Source organism: Nyctibius grandis, chromosome 2 (genome assembly GCF_013368605.1).
Source record: "Nyctibius grandis isolate bNycGra1 chromosome 2, bNycGra1.pri, whole genome shotgun sequence".
Lineage (NCBI taxonomy): Eukaryota > Metazoa > Chordata > Aves > Nyctibiiformes > Nyctibiidae > Nyctibius > Nyctibius grandis.
Window position 1 is genome coordinate 107,175,725 of NC_090659.1, and position 23,133 is coordinate 107,198,857.

At 38.5% G+C, this 23,133-nt stretch overlaps 1 protein-coding gene across 5 annotated transcripts in view; it reads right to left on the reverse strand.

The window, feature by feature from the left end:
- IFT88 (intraflagellar transport 88) overlaps positions 1–23,133 on the reverse strand; it is a 63,533-nt gene that overhangs the window by 14,789 nt on the left and 25,611 nt on the right. For all 5 annotated transcript variants that reach the window (XM_068420090.1, XM_068420082.1, XM_068420067.1 and 2 more), the window contains 8 exons: positions 22,641–22,827; positions 21,945–22,053; positions 20,297–20,447; positions 19,036–19,151; positions 16,120–16,172; positions 14,212–14,277; positions 12,680–12,786; positions 6,525–6,585 (listed from right to left, as the gene is read on the reverse strand). In XM_068420090.1, the coding sequence (XP_068276191.1) occupies positions 6,525–6,585; positions 12,680–12,786; positions 14,212–14,277; positions 16,120–16,172; positions 19,036–19,151; positions 20,297–20,447; positions 21,945–22,053; positions 22,641–22,827 (850 nt within the window). The remainder of the gene's footprint in view (positions 1–6,524; positions 6,586–12,679; positions 12,787–14,211; positions 14,278–16,119; positions 16,173–19,035; positions 19,152–20,296; positions 20,448–21,944; positions 22,054–22,640; positions 22,828–23,133) is intronic.

A 23,133-nucleotide genomic window follows, 5' to 3' on the forward strand; every position in this document is an offset into this window, starting at 1 on the left:
TTCCCTTATCTATGAAAGGCCTTATGCTATTGAACTGTAAAAATCTCTTAGGGTAGTGAAAACCACAATGCCCTAACTTCCAAATTCTGGATGTTACTATCAAATCTCTGCAAAACACAAAGAAGTGAGTATGAAAACAAGAAAAGATTATTGGAAAGGAAATTTTTGAGAACTGCCTAAACTCAGATGTACTGTTAGTGCCCTTCAGGGTTTTGGTTTGTTTTTTTTATCCCCCCCTTCTTTTTTTTCTCCTTTTTTAAATTAAAAAGGAGAATTTTAAGGGAGTATACCAATGCCACCTGCTTCCAACATGAATCAAAAAGATTGAAAACATAATTCTGATATTTGTGGGGAGAAGAAAATTTCACTTTTTATAATACGAGTGAACAAATGTGTTCAGTTTTGGGTAGGCATTTTAGATTTAATGCTTATTCTTTTCACAAAACAAGAGCAGACTTTAACTGACACTGATACAGATGTCTGTCATTCTTCTTGGTCTCCCTTTTTCCATTCTGTCTACCATTCATGCATACACTAATCATATTCTTCAAATTATACTTTGGTGCATCTCATGCACCTCCTGTTTTAATTTATATTGGCAAAGTAGTAGGTGTCCTATGAAGTACAAACCCTGCTGACTTAGTTCTCTTTCCTCTTAGCTTCCTCTTTAAAAGCAATTTTTGACCATATTTCCTAAAACAATGAAGCATGAATTATTAATACTCCTAATATAAATAACTATATAGGGACAAAATACTTGGGGGGAAAAAAAAATCCGTTAGGAATGCCAGCAAGTATGGGGACAGTGAGCTAGGAAGAGGAAAGAAAGAAAACATGCATCATACCTAAAATATTTCGAATGCATACACACTTCATTTAGCTAGTAAGTACTTTAATTTAGCGAGTAAGTACTAAACTAAGGAGGATTCCATGCTTCACTGGGTTCAGTAATGATGGCAAATCCCTCATACAGTGTAGGAAAATGATCCCTTTTGGTCTTGGCAACACCACTGGAAAAGATTATTCTTAAAATGTATACAAATGTTTCTTTTTTTTTTATTTTGAAGTCATTGATTTATCAAAAGTGTACTAAGATTGTGAAATAAAATAACCCATGTTTATATTTCATATGTCTCTTCACACAGGCCAGGTACAGAAATTTCTTACACTGCAAAATACAGACTCATAAACCAGGTGGATAATGCCAAACATTGGACAAAATAATGTTTGGGTCTTCATGTTTCTCTCAGTCATCCTCAGTAAAAGGTAGACAAACTACAACATAGTCCTAACATCTGTTGCTGTGAGTGTGCAGTGTTTTCGCTGATAAGGTTCCCCAGAGTCGACATGACTAGTTAAAAAATGCGTAATGCCTTTGACTTCTCCTAAAAATATATATAAGTAGTACATCTCACCACAACTTTTAATTAGGAATCCCAGCAGAAAGTTAACTCTAGGCTCAATACAGGACCTTCTTTGTACTTCTGCTTGTTTGCTGAGTAATTTTTCAGAAAGGTTGTATCTTTGGCACTGAATTTGTATAATGGCGACTTCTTGAACATGCTCTTATACAGACTAGTTCCCAAACTCTGTTTTTTTTCCATTCTTTCATGAATTCGACATAATATCTTGAGGAATAATTAAAAATTATTGATAGGACAAATTCTAGGTCATTCTGACCCTCTTTACCCTCCTATCTTCTTTATGTTAGCATCCTAAATGTCTGCATTTGCTTTTCTCCCATTACTCTGGTTACGGGGGGAAGGACTAATGCCTTGGAATTACTAGAGCTTGCAGTCAAAGTTCCTTATGTGTTCAACTTTGGAAGGGAAAGGATTTTTTTTTATTATTATTTTTTAATTTTTAGAAAAAGACAACTTTCAACAGATATTTCTGTCTTTAAAAGAAGTATTGACAAACTGGTAGTTTGGGGGATTAATGTTGCCTTAGCATCTTTCCAGCTTGGTCATGATTTATATCCTCTTTGGCTAAATTACTGGCTCAGTCTCTCCCGATAACATGCCCCTTTTCCACTAATGAGGGTAGGGATAATTACAAAATAGAGCTGTAAGAAAAGAGACCCTTTGTGCCATTTGCCTGTATGCCTGATGCAACGTTTTGCACAGCTGTAAATACCCTTGCCTGCTACCAGTGTTGTTCTTCATTTCTATTTATTATAAGCCAAAGTGGATCTCCACTTTGACAGAAAACAGGGACCGATGCTGTCTCATGCTGCTGTTTTGCTGGCACCTCCAGCTGGCTGCCTGATCATAGGGCTTATGTAACAAAGGAGAGTCCAGAAATGTTTCCATCCCTCTCTGTTACCAAAATAAGGAATTTCACCCCAAGAATTACTTTGGCCTGAGGCCCAGAACAGGTAAAACTCAGTCCTAGGTGAATGGTGTTTTTTCTACATATCAAGAAATGATTTAAAAGCTTCTCTAGTAAAATTACCGAGCTGAAAAAGGAATGAGTCTCTCTCAAGCATCCAACACTCATTCCTAACCCTTAGAGAACACAGGAGAGCAGTCTTCATAAATGTAACAGCATTCTAAGGCGATCCTAAGATTACACAGAATCACAGAATCACAGAATCACAGAATGTTAGGGATTGGAAGGGACCTCGAAAGATCATCTAGTCCAATCCCCCTGCCGGAGCAGGATTGCCTAGACCATATCACACAGGAACGCGTCCAGGTGGGTTTTGAATGTCTCCAGAGAAGGAGACTCCACAACCTCTCTGGGCAGCCTGTTCCAGTGTTCAGTCACCCTCACCGTAAAGAAGTTTTTCCTCAAATTTAAGTGGAACCTCCTGTGTTCCAGCTTGCACCCATTGCCCCTTGTCCTGTCAAGGGATGTCACTGAGAAGAGCCTGGCTCCATCCTCTTGACACTTGCCCTTTACATATTTATAAACATTAATGAGGTCACTCCTCAGTCTCCTCTTCTCTAAGCTAAAGAGACCCAGCTCCCTCAGCCTCTCCTCATAAGGGAGATGTTCCACTCCCTTAATCATCTTCGTGGCTCTGCGCTGGACTCTCTCTAGCAGTTCCCTGTCCTTCTTGAACTGAGGGGCCCAGAACTGGACACAATATTCCAGATGCGGCCTCACCAGGGCAGAGTAGAGGGGGAGGAGAACCTCTCTTGACCTGCTAACCACCCCACTTCTAATACACCCCAGGATGCCATTGGCCTTCTTGGCCACAAGGGCACACTGCTGGCTCATGGTCATCCTGTTGTCCACTAGGACCCCCAGGTCCCTTTCCCCTATGCTGGTCTCCAACAGGTCTGCCCCCAACTTGTACTGGTACATGGGGTTGTTCTTGCCCAGATGCAGGACTCTACACTTGCCCTTGTTATATTTCATTAAATTTCTCCCCGCCCAACTCTCCAGCCTGTCCAGGTCTCTCTGAATGGCTGCGCAGCCTTCCGGCGCATCAGCCACTCCTCCCAGTTTTGTGTCATCAGTGAACTGGCTGACAGCGCACTCTAATCCCTCATCCAAGTCATTAATGAATATATTGAATAGAACTGGTCCCAGAACCGACCCTTGCGGGACTCCACTAGACACAGACATCCAACTGGACTCTGTCCCATTGACCACCACTCTCTGGCTTCTTTCCTTCAGCCAGTTCACAATCCACCTCACTACCCGATCATCCAGACCACACTTCCTCAGTTTAGCTGCGAGGATGCTGTGGGAGACAATGTCAAACGCTTTACTGAAATCGAGATAGACCACATCCACAGCTTTACCACCATCTATCTACCGGGTAACATCCTCATAAAAGGCTATCAAGTTGCTTGAGCATGACTTCCCCTTGGTGAAGCCATGCTGAGTGCCCCTAATGATCCCCCTATCCTTGATGTGCCTAGAGACAGCACCAAGAACAAGTTGCTCCATCACCTTTCCGGGGATGGAGGTGAGGCTGACCGGTCTATAGTTACCCGGGTCCTCCTTCTTGCCCTTTTTGAAGACTGGAGTGACATTCGCTTTCCTCCAGTCCTCAGGCACCTCTCCCGTTGCCCACGACTTAGTAAAGATGATGGAGAGTGGCCTAGCAATGACTTCCACCAGCTCCCTCAGCACCCGCGGGTGCATCCCATCAGGGCCCATGGATTTAGGGACGTCCAGGTTGCTTAATTGGTCCCTGACCCAGCCCTCATCAACCAAGACAGATTCCTCCTCTATCCTGACTTCTTCTGAGGCCTCAGGGGTCCGGGGCTCCTCAGGACAGCCTCCAACAGTATAGACAGAGGCAAAGAAGGCATTCAGTAACTCCGCCTTCTTTTTATCCTCTGTCTCCAGGACCCCCACCTAATTCATCAGTGGGCCTACATTGCCTCTAGTGTTGGCTTTACCTGCAATGTATTTGAAGAAGCCCTTTCTGTTGTCCTTGACCTCTCTTGCAAGGTTTAATTCCAAGGAGGCCTTAGCTTTCCTAGTTGCCTCCCTACATCCTCTGACAACAGACTTATATTCCTCCCAAGTGGCCAGCCCCTCCTTCCACGATCTGTACACCCTCTTCTTCCACTTGAGTTTGCCCAGCAGTTCCCTGTTCAACCATGCAGGTCTCCTGGTACCCTTCCTTGACTTCCTACCTGCTGGGATGCTCTGATCTTGAGCTCGGAAGAAGCAGTCCTTGAATGCTAACCAACTATCTTGGGCCCCCTTACCTTCTAGTACCCTGTCCCATGGGATTTCCCCTAGCAATTGCTTGAAAAGGCCAAAGTTGGCCCTCCTGAAGTCCAGGGCTGTGATTCTGCTAGCTATTCTGTTCCTGCCACATGAGATCCTGAACTCTACCATCTCATGGTCGCTACAACCAAGGCTGCCCTCAACCTTCACCTCTTCAACCAGACCCTCCTTGTTAGTGAGGATAAGATCCAGCAGCGCTCCTCTCCTAGTTGCCTCATCCACCATTTGCATCAGAAAGTTATCATCAATGCACTGGAGGAACCTCCTGGACTGGGGATGGCTGGCTGAGTAGGCCTCCCAGCAAATATCAGGGTAGTTGAAATCCCCCTCAACAACCAGGCCCTGTAATTGCGAGACTGCTCTCAGCTGCCTGTAGAAGGCCTCATCACCCTCCTCATCCTGATCTGGTGGCCTGTAATAGACACCCACAACAGTATCACCCCTGCCAGCCTGCACCTTAATTCGCACCCACAAACTCTCAACTCGCTCCTGATCCACCCCTGGACAGAACTCAATACATTCTAGCTGCTCACTCACATAAAGAGCAACTCCACCACCTCTCCTTAGCGGCCTGTCTTTCCTGAACAAGACATAGCCATCCATGACCACATTCCAGTCATGCGAGGCGTCCCACCAAGTCTCTGTAATTGCCACTAGATCATAGCCCCCCGACCGAACACGGATTTCCAACTCCTCCTGTTTATTCCCCATGCTGCGTGCATTGGTGTACAGGCATTTCAGGGAGCGAGCTGGGCACACCGATTTCACCCCAGGGGGAACACTAGTAATTACACTAGTAATTTCGATGACTTTTCATGACCCTACAGAATTGGATAAATATAGTAAAGCATCTGCTATGTAGGTGGAGAAATAAAATTACCAAATAAGAAAAAAAATTCCATAAACTATTTCTCTTGTAAGAGGAAGGGAAGAGAGGCAAGAATTCATAGGGGATATCTTTTTATGAGACCCACTGATATTAAGATAAACCAAATGCAGAATACAAAGAAACCATTTCATATTTGGGTCAAAATGTTTTTTTTTCCAGGTGGCTGAACTAGTCTGAAGTCTGCTAGTTTCCTTAGAGCAGCAGCGGGGAACAGTTAGGTTTAACATTACTAACATTTCATGGGTTTAATAATGGGAGGGAAAAATCATTAGCTCTGCAATATGCAGACTGCCTAGTGCAGAAAAGACAAAGCAGGCCAGTTTCCAGACTTACATTGCTAGAGTTTTACATTCAGCATTGTAAATCTACAGGAGCAGAGAGACTTAGTAGTCAGAGAGCAAGCTTTCCTCTTTGGAAGACTCTAGTACTTCAACTCTGCTACACTGCCAAAAGTGGAAGAAGGAGCTCAAAGACAGTACGAGTGTCTTCTCCTTATTATGGAGTTGGTTGCACAAAATAGCCTCTTGAACTTGTAACGAACACCTAATGTAACAGACTAGATGGTGGGCACAAAATTCCCTTTTCTCCTGTTTTTCATGGCTTGCGTGTTCTGTTTTGTTATAACAAATGATTCCTTATAGTAAATATTCCTAAGTTAATGGGATAAAAATGTTCAAGTCCACAGTACTGAAAAGAAGCGGAAATTCAGCTTTAGGAATCTTAGACCAAATCCATGATACTATACTGGTTGAGGTTTCATAGAGCAATGGGATAATCAAAGAGTATGAAACAAAATTTGTGAGGGACTTGCACATTACTCAATGCATATTTCTGTGCATTTCAGAATGTAAGGAGGTTTTACAAACCCTTTAAGAAAAACTGTTTCCTTTAGGATCCTGACAAATCTGATATTTAAGCAGAGGCGTTAAGTACTTACCACCACCAGCATTTCCTTCTCTGCGGCTGCGTGCACTGCCGTCTCTGCCAGATTTAATGCGCTGGAGAACAGTTAAAAAGGTTTGAAAAGAACAGAACAAAAGCTCCATTTAGTAATATACATTAGAGATAATTATTGAAAACTCAGATTATTAATAAAACAGTAGAGGGACATTAAACTAGGCTTACCATACTGTAACTAATAAACCTTGTTTTTTCAATGCACAAAATTGTCCTTAAAATCAGTGTTAAATCCAATGTTTACATAAAACAAGAGTTCTATGAAATTCAAACAGAATATCTCAATAACTTATTTTTCTTCAGATAAAATTTATACAAGGAATGTGCATAAAAATAGTTCAGATGTACCTTTGTAAAGTACAGCTGAAAAAACAGGCAATGTAGCCCTCCTTGCATGAGTTCAAAGTAGCCTCTGCCTATTAACGTCTTGTAAATCCCACAAGCGTTTTATTATTGTAAAGATTCAAGGGGGGGGAAGTAGGGAAATCTATAAAAAGAACTATTCACCCCATAGATCTTAAATTTTGAATACTTGGCACAGCACTGTACTTTACAGCAAAATTTAATTTGCTGTTGAGTGTTAAATGCAAGATAAAGGTGAAGGTAAATATTTTAAAAGCTGCGTTTAAAAAGTCAGCTCTCTTGCACTGAGGAAGGTACCATAAACATCTTCCAGCTGTGTTTTTTTTAGTGTTATTTGAAAACTTTAACAGTTTATCAAAGCAATACCTCTGTATCACATGGCAGACTTGGCTTCTCCTGGCAAAACAGTGAAATTCTCATGCACGTATCTTGTCAATTACAAGAAGGCACATCTCAGTGAGGGACTTTTTGATGGGTAGGTACAAAAACTTGGTGTTTAAAGCACTCAGCTGTTAATAAAGTAATCTTTGCATCTCATTTCAAAATATGACTTCAGGATCTGATTAAAACATATGTGCACACTACCTAACCATGTCTTCAAGTTAATTACTGTAGCTTCTTCACTCATTTTTCACCAGAAAAATATCATGGAGTCTGACAAAATTGGAATGACACAGAAGTGAAAGAACTTTCAAGATTCGTGCCAACAGAAAAAGGAAGAACCCTTAAATCAAAACTCACAGGAGTCAGACAGGAAAGCAGTGAGCCTAGTGTGAAACCAGGAATGGTCTTGGAGCAATACAGTCTGGGACCAGAATTTCTCATACTTTTTATTTATTTTGGGAAATCCTCAAGTCTAAAACATGTTCTCTGAATTCTGGATTAAATATCCCATTCACAGTCCAGTGAAGTAACACAGATCAGTCCTTCAGGAAGCATGTTCAGACTCTCCAAATGTTGAAAGACTGACAACAAGTCTGCAGTGGAAGCTCAGCTCCTGGCTGCCAGAGGGAAGTGGTCCCTATACGATAGTGCCCTCATGGCATTTACATCCTAGGACTTTACTCCCCAAATATTACAGAAGTACTACAGCTTAAGCATATGACTAATTCCTGTAAAGTTCCAAGTGAGTAGTTTGTAAGTCCTCCCATACTAAAAGCAGACATTTAAAATAGGTCCAGTGATTTCCACCCTAAAAATGCCTATTTCTCTCCCATGACTGCAAAAGAAATTTAGGATGATTAGTCCAGATGTGGACTTACCAGCCTGAAGGTAAAGGCAGTAAGTCCCCCACAGTTTGCACCTATCATCACTGCTTCACACCACACCCAATCAGTCCCTCATTTTCAGTCATTAAGCTCACTTAACGGAAATAAATAGTAATGTGTGTATACATCAGTGCCAAGAAGGTTGTGTGAACTTTTACACTGTTACCTTTCTTTTTTAAACTGAAAGATGAAAAAGGAATATTAATGCAGTAAAAAAAAAAAAAAAAGAAAAAACCAACATATGAAGGTTATAGTAAAAATCCAATGCTGTGAGAGGCAGGGAGAAAAATATCTACAGGGAATGAACCCCACAGATGTTCCCAGATTCTTGGCTGGAAGTATTTAACAACTTGTCCAGATTTGAGAACCGAGTGAAATAAGTACTCCAGAATATTTATTTTGGTATCAACTCCATGTGGATATACTTATTTTGGAAAAATAATGCCAGAACAGCAAATTTTGATAAATTTCTACAGGAAGACAAAGTCTGCGTGCAGACTTTGAAAAGTAGGTATATTACACTAGCATTTATCTATTTTCTCTTTACTGGGTGCAATCAAGAAATCACGGGTTAGTCTGAAATTAGAAGCAGGAACTGAACTATATCTTGTATTGCTAAATGAAACCAGTGTTGCTATTGGAAACTTAGGTGGTGAAATATTAAAATTTGATAATTTTAGAACTTGAAAGTATAGTTTATGACTATATGCTCATGGATGACAGAAGGAATTTCTTAGGACAAAAATACCTAGTAATTTCCAAATCCAGATGGTAGACATAAGACTAAAAAACCACACACACACAAAGCAACCAAGCAAACAAAAAAAAATCCCCAAACCCAAAAGCAGGGGATGTGAACCCAGATGTAATACCGATAGCAAAGAGGAACTGCAGGGCTATTGTTTGCAGGACAGCACTGATGTTGAGATTCTGTCACAGAAAGATACTCAACTTCTAATACAAGACAGCAGCATACTAAATCGCAGTGCTTCTGTAACATCTTTTTTTTTCTTAGTGTCTTTGTTCCTTTACATCTACAATGATGCTGATTTTTAAGAAAACTGGGTCAGTGGGTTCCTTAGGGAACAGAAAAAGTTGTTCCTTTCCTTGAGAAGACACTGAACCTGGGAGGCTGCAGAGTGTGGCAGAAAAGAGATCCAGAAGAGGGAGATGGGAACATATCCCTGCATGACAAGCAGCTGCAAGAAGGAGCAGTTGCGTACTAGGAACCACAGGGGCAGAATTTTGCTGCCATTCAGAAAATCACTGCGCTTACTCCAACAGGCTGGAAGCATGGGCCTGCCTGCAGGGATGAAGCTGACAGAGCTGACTAGAAACTTGTTTTATTTCTATTGGTGGTGGTGGTTTGCGGGGGCAGAGGGAGGGTGTTTTGTTTTGGGTTTCTTTGGGGTTTTTAAACCTAGTGCATTTCAGTTTTCTCTGTTTAAAAGAAAATTGGCTTAGTTTAAATTATAACACGATCAGGCTTATTTTTATTTAAAAGTCTGTTTTCTTTTCTAGGGAACACGCTATAGGAAAATGTTTAGGCAGATTTACCTTAAAGCTTTGACTAGAAGTGCCATCATAGATACCTATTCTTCCCTTTGCTCTGCTCTGGTGAGACTTCACCTGGAGTACTGCATCCAGGTCTGGGGTCCTCAATACAAGAAAGATGATGGGCCTGTTAGAGCGAGTCCAGAGGAGGGCCATGAAGATGATCAGAGGGCTGGAGCACCTCTCCTATGAAGACAGGCTGAGAGAGCTGGGGCTGTTCAGCCTGGAGAAGAGAAGGCTCTGGGGAGACCTTATTGCAGCCTTTGAATATTTAAAGGGGGCTTATAAGAAAGATGTGGACAAACTTTTTACCAAGGCCTGTAATGAGAGCACAAGGAGCAGCTGTTTTAAACCCCAAGAGGGTAGACTTAGATTGGACATAAGGAAAAAAATTTTTATTATGAGAGTTGTGAGACAGTGGAACAGATTGCCCAGAGAAGCTGTGGCTGCCCCCTCCCTGGCAGTGTTCAAGGCCAGGTTGGATGGGGCTTTGAGCAACCTGGTCTAGTGAAAGATGTCCCTGCCTGTGGCAGGTGGGTTGGAACTAAATGATCTTTAAAGGTCCCTTCCAACCCAAACCATTCTATGATTCTGCTTTGCAAGGTTAGTTTTGTGACAGGATAGTCACCAGGCTCTTAAACAGGAATACTTAAATGTAATACACGGAGTGAGTTTTCCATGTGATGGCTGAATTACGATCCCTTTTAAAGTCCAGTCTAAAACAACTATGCAATAACTTGTGCTACCATGCATCTGTACTGGATTCCATTGATATCTTTGTCATTCAGGTACTACTCAATGAAGTCCCTTAACACAATGTAGTCAGAATGAAAAAAACCACCATAATTTAAACGTAATTTCACAGAATCACACAGAATCAACCAGGTTGGAAGAGACCTCAGGGATCATCGAGTCCAACCATTGCCCTTACACCACCATGTCAACTAGACCATGGCACTAAGTGCCATGTCCAGTCTTTTCTTAAACACATCCAGAGATGGTGACTCCACCACCTCCCTGGGCAGCCCATTCCAATGTCTAATAACCCTTTCTGTAAAGAAATTCTTCCTGATGTCCAACCTGAACCTCCCCTGGCGAAGCTTGAGGCTGTGCCCTCTTGTCCTATCGCTAGTTGCCCGGGAGAAGAGGCCAACTCCCACTTCACTACAACCTCCCTTCAGGTAGTTGTAGACTGCAATAAGGTCACCTTGGAGCCTCCTCTTCTCCAGGCTAAACAATGCCAGCTCCCTCAGCCGTTCCTCGTAGGACAGACCCTCCAGACCCTTCACCAGCTTGGTCGCCCTCCTCTGGACTCACTCCAACACCTCAACACTGTATTACTAAAGTCTTAAATAACCTAGAGGACTAAATCTTTTCAATATTTTACTGGTAGCTTTTTCCCCACCAGAAAGTATGGAAATGTGTTCAGGAAAGCTCAGGCTTCCAACATGAAATAAACAGGAAGAGATGTGACAACATTTTTTTTTAACATATTCAAACATCAACTTTTCTTAAAGGAAAAAGTGTTTTCCATAGAATCCTCAACATTTGCAGAGTTATGGTACATAATTAACACCTTTAGTGTAAAAAATGCTGGAATTATATGCAAGAAAATAAACAACCTCTCCATCTCCACAGACCTCTCTCTCACCAACTATGAAACAATCCAGTTTTAACTGGTTTCACCTCTGAGCTTTCCTGAGTAAAGCACTGAGGTTTTGCAAGTTGTTGTAAAGAACTATGTATATCACTGACATTGAATGGATATTCCCTAGAAACTAAGCAAAGCCTGTTTAACACACTTCAGAGAGATCTCTTAATTATGAGTTTTGCAGAACAGGAACATTATATCTGTTTTGCTCACTGATACCATTATGGAGGAGACATGGAGGAACATTAGCCCCACTACATTTGTGGACTGCTTTCTTTTGTCCATTTTTCCGAGTGCTTTAAATTTTACTTTTACTGAAATCCAAACCAATACACTTCAACTAGCCCTGCAAACTAAGCTTGTAGCACAAATTTGCAACCAGCGTTTCCCATTGTGAGTTTCATTTTTAGAATGTCCTAGTGTACATGTGCATACTCGGACTCTCCTGAATTGAAGTAGAAGTGAAGTAACTAAGGATGCATTTACACATTATCTGACATCAAAAGGGAGCCAGTAAGTGTTACTAGGAGGATAGTAAATTAGGTAAGACTTAAGGTGTCCTAATGTGACTATGTAGCTCTGAGGCAATTAACTGGACAGAAAGAGCAAGCTCAAATACTTTGCAGCTCAACAGCACAGATAACGCTTTCCAAACAATAAGATTATTTTAATTTTAAAATCTTACTTTATCACAGGAATAGCAAGAAAACGATGCACGTGCGCGCACACACACACAGACACACTCACTCCTCTGAATAGAACACAAGTTGTTATCTCAGACCTTTCACAGCCTGTAGCTTTTCCATGGAAATTCTTTTTCAGTTTAAAAATTGGCACTAACATGAAGGATTTACTTCTACCTATGTAATCTGTCAATGTTGCAGCTTTGTATATAGCAAAGAGTTCTATCACATGGACAAATTCTTAGGCTCTCCTTCTCTCCCTATAGTTGCATTATTACTTGGCTCATAAATACACTTCACACAGTCTGGCAAATAAGTAGGAAAGACAACATTCCAGAGACATTGAATTATGCGGGTGGCTCCAGCATTCCCATCACATCCACATAACCCATTTTTCACTAGTATTTAAAATCACAGAAAATCCAGTGCTCAAAAACCATTCAGACAGATATAAGGCTGATTGGTAATATAAAACTAAAAACCCAAAACCGCAAAACATAAGCCTCTCTAAACCAGGAAGTTAATATACAATTTATCTTCAAGTATCATAAACACTATTTTAGCTTCACCTATGCATGTAGTTATACTGTATAATCACAGAAAGAAACAAGCTTACCTGCTCTCTTATTTCTTTTAATTTTTCCACTTTCTTGAGCTTTGTTGTATATTCCTGGACTTCTTTCAGCCCCATATCTGTGCAGAGACGAACTAAAAATCGGAGGCCTAATTGAAAAGCAAAACATTGTTAATAAAAGGCTTGCAAGCAGGTCAAACTAGCAGAACTGGACATACAGAACAGCAAACAATGCAAATAACTAGGAATACAAGGCGACTCTAGTGCAGTATCACTATGCAAATTGTGATATTTTGCAAATAATTCAACATTTTCTGTGATGCTTTGTCTATATACACAAACAGTACAAATACCATTCATACACGTGGAAGGCACAAGACACACTAACTCATCTGGCTCAGAACTCTTGACGGTTGCAAAATATTTTGGAAACTGGAAAGCGTAAAGATGATACTAAGTCATTACTGAGGAGAGACTATATCAGTAGCATTTTGTTGAAAACAATTTTACAAATGCCAAGTGGATCAGAATGGTTTGTTTTTTCTGTTGCTGTGGTTGAGTTTTTTAAAGATTAGTAATTATAGAATAAAAAAAAACCCAACAAACCATCGAAGATTGACTATAACTGTATGATGGAACCAAAAGAACCCCTAAAAAGAGTCTCCTGAGACACTACACCAAACTCTGAAAACATTGTTGCTATTCCTATGTGTTTGTCAACATCCCTGTGAAAGAACTGCCTCTGAAGCAGAAACAAGCATGACATGATCCATTACCCTCCTGTCTGGTTTCACAAATACATTGTTTTCTTTCTGTGCTAAGTTAGTTTTCTGCTGTTTAGGGAGCTGTACTTGTTCACTGAGGGATCAGACAAGCATCAAAACGGGCATAACGAAGACAGCTGGGAGCACGTGGCAAGGGAGGGGTGAGTGAAGAACCTTTGTTTCACCAGCAGAAAACTTTTAAATCAGTTAAATTGTCCTAACTCATGCCTCCAGTTTGTAATTTGTAGAAACTACATTCAGAAAAATATTAGCATTCTAAAAGGTTTACTAAATACTCTACCCCTCTGAAATATGTGTGACCAATATGAACATGACATTTTGCTTGTAACTGTGAGGAGTCATCGTATTGAATTTCGCTTCTACAACAGAGCTGTAAGATTCCTCTTTTAAAAAGCAGTACCTTTATTAAAGCAGAAAGAGATAATTTTATTTTAAAATACAGTGAATGTTCTTCAGACATAGTATTTAAAAGCACAGGCTTGTTGGTGACAACCTCATATTTTGGAATTAGTGAGGCACAGTGTGGAATGTAAGAGGATGTTTTCACATTTAGAAAGTATGTACAAGAAAGAACTCAACCAATCCGCTACCATTAAAGTTTATTTTCATCTCTCTTCTTCAGCATTACCCTAATATTTCTTAAATCATGCTTCAGTGTTGTCACAAAAAACATGCAGCATTAGCATGAATATATTTACATATGAAAAATACCTCATACAATTACTAACACACATATACAATGTAACAAAGTTTCCTTTGATAGTTGTATCACTCAATGAAACAACTTACATTCAACATTTTCCGGGAATTTTCTGTGAATGACTTTGTATTTCTCTAGAGCTTTCTGGTAGTTACCTGCAAACAAAACAAACATCTCCTATCCACATATCCCAACATAAAAAAGAATATCTGATAAGAAATTGATACAGTTTAACATCACTTCATCTTTTTAGTTTGAGTACATCATTTAATATTGTAAGACCAAATTTGATAAAACCAAACTCAACATTCTTTAATTACTGATAGTAAAAATTAAAATAATCTGAAAACAGCTCAAACTACTCTGTAAATAACAGAATTAGTGAAGAGAAGCTTCCTGATTTTTGCCCTTTTTGACCTGCCTCTAGGACTCCATTGTTCTATGACACATCTACTAGACAAGCTGTATCAAGCACTCCAGGGCTTTTCTGAGGCTGCAAATGTATGGATTGGTCAGAGAGAAATGTGTAACAGCTGAGCTCTGCCTACCCTTCCTTCTCTCAGGATACTAATTGTGTGTCTCTCCTTTGCCCAGATCTGGTAGCAAAGTAACTATTCTTTAAGACTTTTGCCTTCAATTTTGGCTCAGCTTGATTATTTTGGAAAGGACTGATAGACCCTGTGAATCTAAAACCTCATATCCATAAAATTTCTGACAAGAAAGTTTGTTGAGCCATCACTATTTTTGTTTTCCTAGTGCAAGGTAGAGATCAAACTGACCTGCTATGTGTTAACGTGATAATCTGGGAATTTTGCCAATGAATCATAAATTATCTAAAAAGCTGCCAAAACCATTGCGTTTCTTTGCTGGGAAAACAGTTAATCTGTCTAGTTTTGGCTGGTGCTGACTGTTCTTAATTCACTGACTTCCCCAGGTCCTGTTCCTTTTCTCACTGTTGTGTTAAATGACTGAGCAGAGTGAGAAAATGCACTGATTTATTACAGAAGTCTGTTCTGCAAAGTTCTAGAGAAGCATAAAGGAGAGTGACAAAATGGGATAGCAGGAAAGAAGAGTATCATTTACATCATCAAGTGTCTTGAATGGATTTTAAGTGATGAAAAAAACAGAAAGATTAGTCTCTTTCCATTTTGCTTACTGGTGTATTATATTCCCAGTAAGAAAATACAGCACATTAAGACTGTCTTTTGTTTGTGTAATGCAAACACTATTTTAATATCAAAAAATTATACCTGCTGTTAAAAAGGAATGGGAATTAAGCAACTTTAAAATCTAATTACTTATTTTAGATCAGATGGTATATATTTAAAACTCCTTCAGATCATTTATGCTATACTATCTTCTTTATTTTACTTATTTAACAGCATAAGGAGTGTTGCATGTGTAAGTCAGTGCAGGCACACTTCCTGGACTTAAAAGTCATTTTTTATTACCTATACACAGAAAATTCATAACAAAATAATATGTAACTGAATTTTCAAATAAACTTTAGGACCAGTACTCACATCAGGCAGAAAAGATCAAAAAAAAAAATCAAAACATCAATCAAAACAAAACAAATCATAGAATGACAGAATGGTTTGGGTTGAAAGGCACCCTAAAGGTCATCTAGTACCAACCCCCCCTGCCACGGGCAGGGACACCTTCCACTAGACCAGGTTGCTCAAAGCCCCATCCAACCCGTCCTTGAACTCTGCCACGGAGGGGGCATCCACAGCTTCTCTGGGCAACTTGTTCCACTGTCTCAACACCCTCATCATAAAAAATTTCTTCCTTATGTCCAATCTACATCTACCCTCTTTCAGTTTAAAACCATTGCCCCTTGTCCTGGCACTACTGGCCCTAGTAAAAAGTCTCTCTCCATTTTACAAGCCCCCTTTGCATATTCTCCAAGCTTCTCTTCTCCAGGCTGAACAAGCCCAAATAATTACAAAAAATGTTACAAACTTCCAACCAATTACAAAAAAGTTACAACTTACCACTTCTCCTGTAGCAACTGGCAACCATCAGCTGCCACTTCACTTGTGTTGGTCTGCATATAAATAAAATCAAATTATGCACACTGACAAACAACGAATAAGAAAAATAATCTGCATAGCATTGGTCAAGACCTACTATTAAACTACTCTTAAAATTTTTCACCTAGCATTTTGCCTTCCTAGGAAGAATTTAGCCTGCTCAGTTCACACACAGGTTACCCCTGCGTCGTGATCCTGTGTTCAGGCCTCGATGTCATTCATTTGTAGTCCTATGTTATAGTCTTCCTCCTGCTCACGATTCCGTGCACCAGACACAATTAGTAGACCTGACATGTGAACAACTAATCTTTGTCTGAGGTACAGAACCACACAATGGGGGAGAACAAAATGCTACAGTGTGTTCTGAGGAAGTCCCACCAGTAAGGTCCCACGCACGCCCAAGGGTCCCCTTCCAGGAAGCACACTCCCCACTTAAGCTTTGAACTCTGGCTTCTGCTCTGTGTCATCACCTCAATGCCCTAACTACCTGTCCTTCTCTTTTTAGAACAGAATGGTGATAGATACAGTCAGAGAAAATATTGGAGATGTTTGAGCATGTGCAACGAACTGTTGGACTCTTTCCTCATTCTTATGAAGATAATGTGAAAATTACAGGTAAGCCAAACCACTTTTCACATGCGGCTTACAATTCAACGGTAGCATATCCCAAAGGCACTGTACGCTAACATTTTCAGAATAGTTTTGTACTTATTCTCTTCAATTTTTCCTTCCAGTCACAGAACAGACCATTTTTAACTCTAAATAGTTTGCCTGGTAGTTCCCAAACAAGCTTATGAAAAGACAGCTCCTTCACCTTTCTTAGTTTCAGCTGAGTATGTCTCCTGCAAACAACAGAGGCAGCTAAGCAGACACCGTAATAAAGTTTATTACACTGTTCAGTATGAAAATTCTAGAGAGAATAAATTGCCAGCAGCCATCATTAGCTGCACAACTCCTTTCATTAGTGATAGATTTGGGCATGATGGTAAAATGTAAAATAATGAAAAACTGTTTCTTGATTCATTGCCTAACATGTTATCTTAAAATACAATTTAAAATGTAATTATTGTGGTTAAAACACTGAATGCACTAAACAATGTTAAACTAAAAAATGCTGGTCATGGTTAAAATAAAGTTATAATTTTAAAATGTAACTTTGTTTACAATTAGTAGCAATTTATAACCCAACATTCATATTTATCAATTGGCATATCTAGACTCTATTTTTAATACCAAATAAACACTGAAACATCTATGTTCTGTTATCTACTATTAACAATCTCATCCCACAGAGAAATAATTATGTTGTATTACAGATAGATTACAATTACAAATAATAATACCCCGATTTTCGTAAGTTCTGTACAATTCACATACTTCATGTTTCATGCATGGACTGAGTGCAACATGAAGCATGAAATAGTTAGATCTTTGCCAAAACAAGATTATGAAATAATTCTTTTTAGTTTCAGCTTTTTCTTTCCAAAGTTTCTAAAAAGGCCATGAATGCCAGCATATGCAATCTCATAGCTTGATTAAAATACAATTTTTTAAGGTGGCCAGTATTTATACTGAAAAGAACACTGGCAAACCTGTGAACTGTGATTTCTGTGAACTGTCTCCTGTGTATTTTCATCTAATCTACATCTCTGTTTCTTTATAAGTATACTACAATTTGAGTGAAGTCTATGTTTTTCTATTTATTTTTCTTTCAATTTTTAATCCTTATTTAAACCTCAGATTTTCTCTTCTATAATTAATGTCTACTCTAACTCAACCCCTTTCAAAAACAGAATTAGTGTTTTTTACTAAATTCTAATAACCTATTCGCAGTATAATATTTCCTTGAATAATGTACAAATTCTTGTTCACATGCTGTCCTGTTCATGCACGTCATTCAGATTCACAGAACAAAAAGAATGTCAAATTTTAGATCATCACAAGACAAGCAATAACTGAGGTTTTGCTGAGCCTCATTTTTGTTAGGTTTCCCAAAACACAAAAGAGAAATTCACACTTGGAGTGAATTTTAGTTGTATGAATTTTAGTTGGTCTATTAACACAAAATTCTTCATAAACACATAGACAAATATTTGTTTCCACATAAAAAGACCGTATGTATGTCTTTTTAGAATTCTATTTGAACTCTGGATTACAGATTTAAATTTGACCAAATTTTTGTTTATTAACCATTTGTCTGGTAAGCTTCCTTTCTGATCTAAAATAAAATATATGGCCTATATACTTTCTTAAGTGCATCATATTCTGCTAAATGACAATTTCAGCAATTAAGTTGCTGAACTAAACTCAATATATTTCAAATATCTCTAGCAGGATCAATTTGATCTGTCAACTTATTTTCACTGACCATTGGTAATTCTGCACTGCACATTTTTGCTTACTTCTACATCTTATTTGTAATAGCCTTTTTATGGGAGCAGAAGTTATGTGAAACGTAGAAATGAGGCAAGAACTGCTAAAAGATGCATTTATCTAAACCATCAAATCCTCACTGCATGATAAAATAAGAGAAAGGAAATATTTCACATAAAGCCACAGAGAAGGAGGTCTTGGTGGCTTAGGAGAGCTGTTCCCCACTTCATAGCTGTGTTTGATGGAAGAGGATAGAGGAGGGAGATTCTAATACATAATACTATCTTGGACCCAGTGGAGGATCTTACTTAACATTGAAATTGCACAGTAAGAGCAAAAACACACTGTAAACAAACAGAAAGTTGAGAAAATTAAATAATATCCCAAATATTCTTAACTCTGGTACTTATACTATTAAAGTTATCCAACTAATTTATCTCTATGTATACTTATGGATGTCTAATCACAAAGTATTTGAGTAGGCATAAAATAATAATTACTCACAGGATAAGTGCTGCTCTTTCAAAGTACTCAATGGCTTTTTCACAAAACTGGGTGTCAATGTAATAGGCTCCAAGCCATTCAATGACCTCAATGTTTGAAGGGAAATACCGGTATGACTGACAAAATAGGAAAGGCGAAAGAAACAAAATTTTAGCGATAAGCAACATCTTTATGTTACTTCTGGAATATCTTACTCAAGTGTTTAATTCTCCAGATGCCAAAAACATGTAATACATGAATGGAAGTAGTGTGCTATACTAAGTAATCCTGGGAAAAAAAAAAAGGCATGCCAAGCTTTCTAATTACAGAATGCCTTTTAGAAGTTACCTGAGATAAGTCTGTCATATTTTCCATCTAGCCTTACTTAAGTATTATTTTAAATAGTTGGCAACAGCAAAAATGTTTACTTAGATCATGTCTGCATGTGAATAAGTTACCTAAAATGTTAAGCAATACTAACTAATACATGTAAAATTCCACACTCAAATCAGTCTGCTGGAAAACTCACCTAAAAGCATTCTTTTCTATAAAATATATATGTATGTAAGTAACATTTTCAGCTTTTTATAAATTCCCACTGAAATATGCAGCAAAATTATCATCAAGCACAACTCCACGGGTATTGAGATTGCAACAGAGACTTTGGTCATCGTTGCTTTACACAGATAAAAAACCCTGCAGACTGCAGCAAAGCACCTTCCTGTCTTATTCCTGTTTCTAAAACAGACGAATCTCTACAAACTACAGCCAGTGCTACAGCTGGTTTGAAATAAGAAAGGATGCCTATCTTTAGGCAACTGTGTATACATAATAGGTAGCTGTACCGTTCAAATATATATAAACTTACATATATAAACACAAACACATTATATATATCTCTCCATATCCATTATACAGATATAGCTTCCAATCAACACAGTCATGTTACACACCTTTAAAATTACATTTATTATATCCATTTTTTTATTTTGTCTCAGACTATATTTTAAATTAATATTTTTAGTGGTCAATGTAAATAATGACCATACGAAAAACGAAAGTCTGAGGTCAAATACCATGTAGAAACACAGACTATGTGTTTCCTTAGGATCTGACTACAAAAATTAGATTTTGTCAGCTCTCTCCCCCAAAATCTTTTTCTTTTTTGGTTGTCATTTTTAAAAGTTTAAGTGAATCAATTGTTAATTTTATATAGGAACCTATGACAAAATTTTCTTTCATTACGAGGAAGTGCATTCCAAAAGCGATAAAGAGCAAGTACCTCATAGTAATAATGAAAAGCTTGGGATTTATCACCTTCATTATCATATAATTTCCCTAGCTTTGAAAGCACATGTGGATCAGTTGGTACTACACTGATCAACTGCAGGAGCCACTCTATGGCTTGATTAGGATCTTCCATAATCTCATATCTGAGTTTTCTTCAGTCAAGGACTGATGCCGATGATATCTTGATTTACTCAGAATTCTGCTACTTTACATGATGTAATCCATATCCTGGACAGATATGCCAGTCACTGTAGTGTGGAGATACATTGGGATTTTTTACACATCCTTTTCATAATTTCATTTGCATCAGAAAGTATTTTTGTTACCCTGAAGAAAGAGAAATATTCAGAGGCTTTGGCTGCTCTTTCACCTTAAAAACACTTTGGGCTCAACAGAACTTTGAGCTTGGTTCTCCTCTCTCTGTCACTAGTTTTACTTTGACTTCCTCATTTATAAGAATGAAGTGTGTGAACCAGGTGATTTATTTGTAGCCTTTACAACTTGGTTAGTTTTTCATGATACATCATTTTGTCCTAACGTAAGTGATCAGGTAAAACTGCTATCCTCAAGAACAGACTTTTGCCTGCAGTGAGATTTTCTGCTGTATGTCTAAGAAGCACAACACTGACAGTGTATGATTCTGGTCCGGAGGAGAGAGGCAGCTTTATCTGTAATTAGGCCTGCAGTGTGCTCTCCCCTCCTCAGTCACCCCGAGGAGCACAATGGCCCAGACCTCTGCAGCAATGTGAGCTGGAGCTACTGCCAGCATGTTTTTTCGGTTTCTGCTGCACCCTGCCCTTCATGGAAAAAGCTTGTGAGCATTGGCAGAAAGTAGTTTTACATAGTAGTGGAGCAGAGAAATTCTCCCCCAGGTGGGAACTGGGAGTTGTAAGGCCATTTATGCTGTTGTGAAGGGGCTATGGAAGGAATAGACATCACAGCCCTTTTGTATTTTTTGAGGTTATTTATTTTACTGACTAAAATATATTTTTACTGCCTTTACTATTCTTAAAAGTGTAGTATAGCAACTGGAATCTGTTCTGCCTTGGGGAGGATTTTATTGCAGTTTGCACATCCTCAGAAGCATTGTTAAAGAAATTCATATTGTAGAGTATCACTGGTGATGTGCAAAGCCAACCTCTCCTCTCCTCAGCTTTTCAATCTTTTGAGCTTTTGCAGTGCTGGGAGACAATTATTTTCTTACACACACACTAACTAATCTGAAAACAGCTTTCAGAACAGAAAGTCACTTTCATTAACTAGACTATTTTTTTCCTTAAAGGTTTTACTCAATACTGCTTATATCTGCCACATCATTTTCATAATAAAAATCAGCAGCATTTTAAATATTCCAGGACACACTTTAGTACTGAGTGTAAATGTATTCCCTCCAATGAGAACAGTCTTAGTGTATTTCTTCACTTGCTTCACTGGAAATGTCCAAGAAGGCTGTAAATTCTGTTCTCATTTTTACAAACATTAGAGAATGAATCTATGCATGATCATCCCAATTATAACAGACACTACAGTAAATTTCTAAGTTGTCTAAATTTCATGTTGTGACATGATCGAAACACGTATTTCAGATTAAATGAGTTTACTAAAACCACCATCCCTTATCATAACCCAGAAAAAGATACATGTTTGCTATCTGGTAAAGGACTTGGGCACTATTTCGAAGGATTGCATGGAGTTTCAGAAAACAATCCAAAGCTTCATCTACTCTGTTTAATTTCTTGTATGTTAAACCTAAAAAATAAAAGTTACATTATTAATGCAATGAGAAAAAGATGACTTTAGCATATTAACTGACAGAATAACCAAGAAAAATGAAATGGGAACACAGCACTCAGAGGCAGTGTAACTGCCTTGACATTGACGGACTCCATTCTCGAGACCCATGCTTATAATTCTTACCAGCTAGTATGACTTACCAAACAGACAAACGCAAGGAACACAAACCTAATCAAAGACCAAGAACATATGTAACCTCACTTTTTGAACAATGAATGAGGGAAAGGGAGGGCTTTTAGAGGGGAATGACTCTGATGGCTTAATAATGCTAAAACTGGTATATTTTTAGTAAATAGTAGAAATTTTTGTCTTCAAAGTGACTTAATTATCTGCAATTATTAGTTCATGTTGTTAACACTTGTATTTTTTTTGCAGAACAGATAGGAAGTACAAATTAGTACCTGGCGATAACAGAAATTACTGAATAAAGTAATAATAATTAGTATGTATTTCTGTACAAGAAAACTTTGAAAGCCAGATTCTCAGAAACACTAGTGTTACCTTTAGACAAAAGCTAAATCACAAAAGCACCTTTGGCTTACCAAGATTATAAAGTGCTTCAGTGCACGAGGAATCATTCCTGAGAGCTTCCTTATAAAACTCAGCTGCTTTTTCATAGTCTCCGTTTGCAAAAACAGTATTTCCTTTGTTAGTTAGAGCTGCTGGATTGTACCTATCAGAATTTACAGCTAAATCTGCATAGTTAGTTGCTTGTGCCAATTCATTCTCCTACATGAACAAAACAAACATTGTATTAGTCATTTGTCAGTTAATTTTCTTGCAGCTGTGGCTTCTTACAGTTAATATAGTGGAATTTCAAAAGACTGAGGATGAAAAAAACAATACATTCTTTAGTCCTAAAATATTCCTTACGTATTTGCATAAGGCAGATCATCTCTTTCAAGTTTCAGAGAACTTAACACTTGAGACATGTTTTGCTACTCTGTCCCATTCAGCCTAGAAGTTTTCTTTGTCACGACAAAGCAGTATTTCTTTAAAAAATGAAAATAAACCCCCATATATTTACAAACTTCA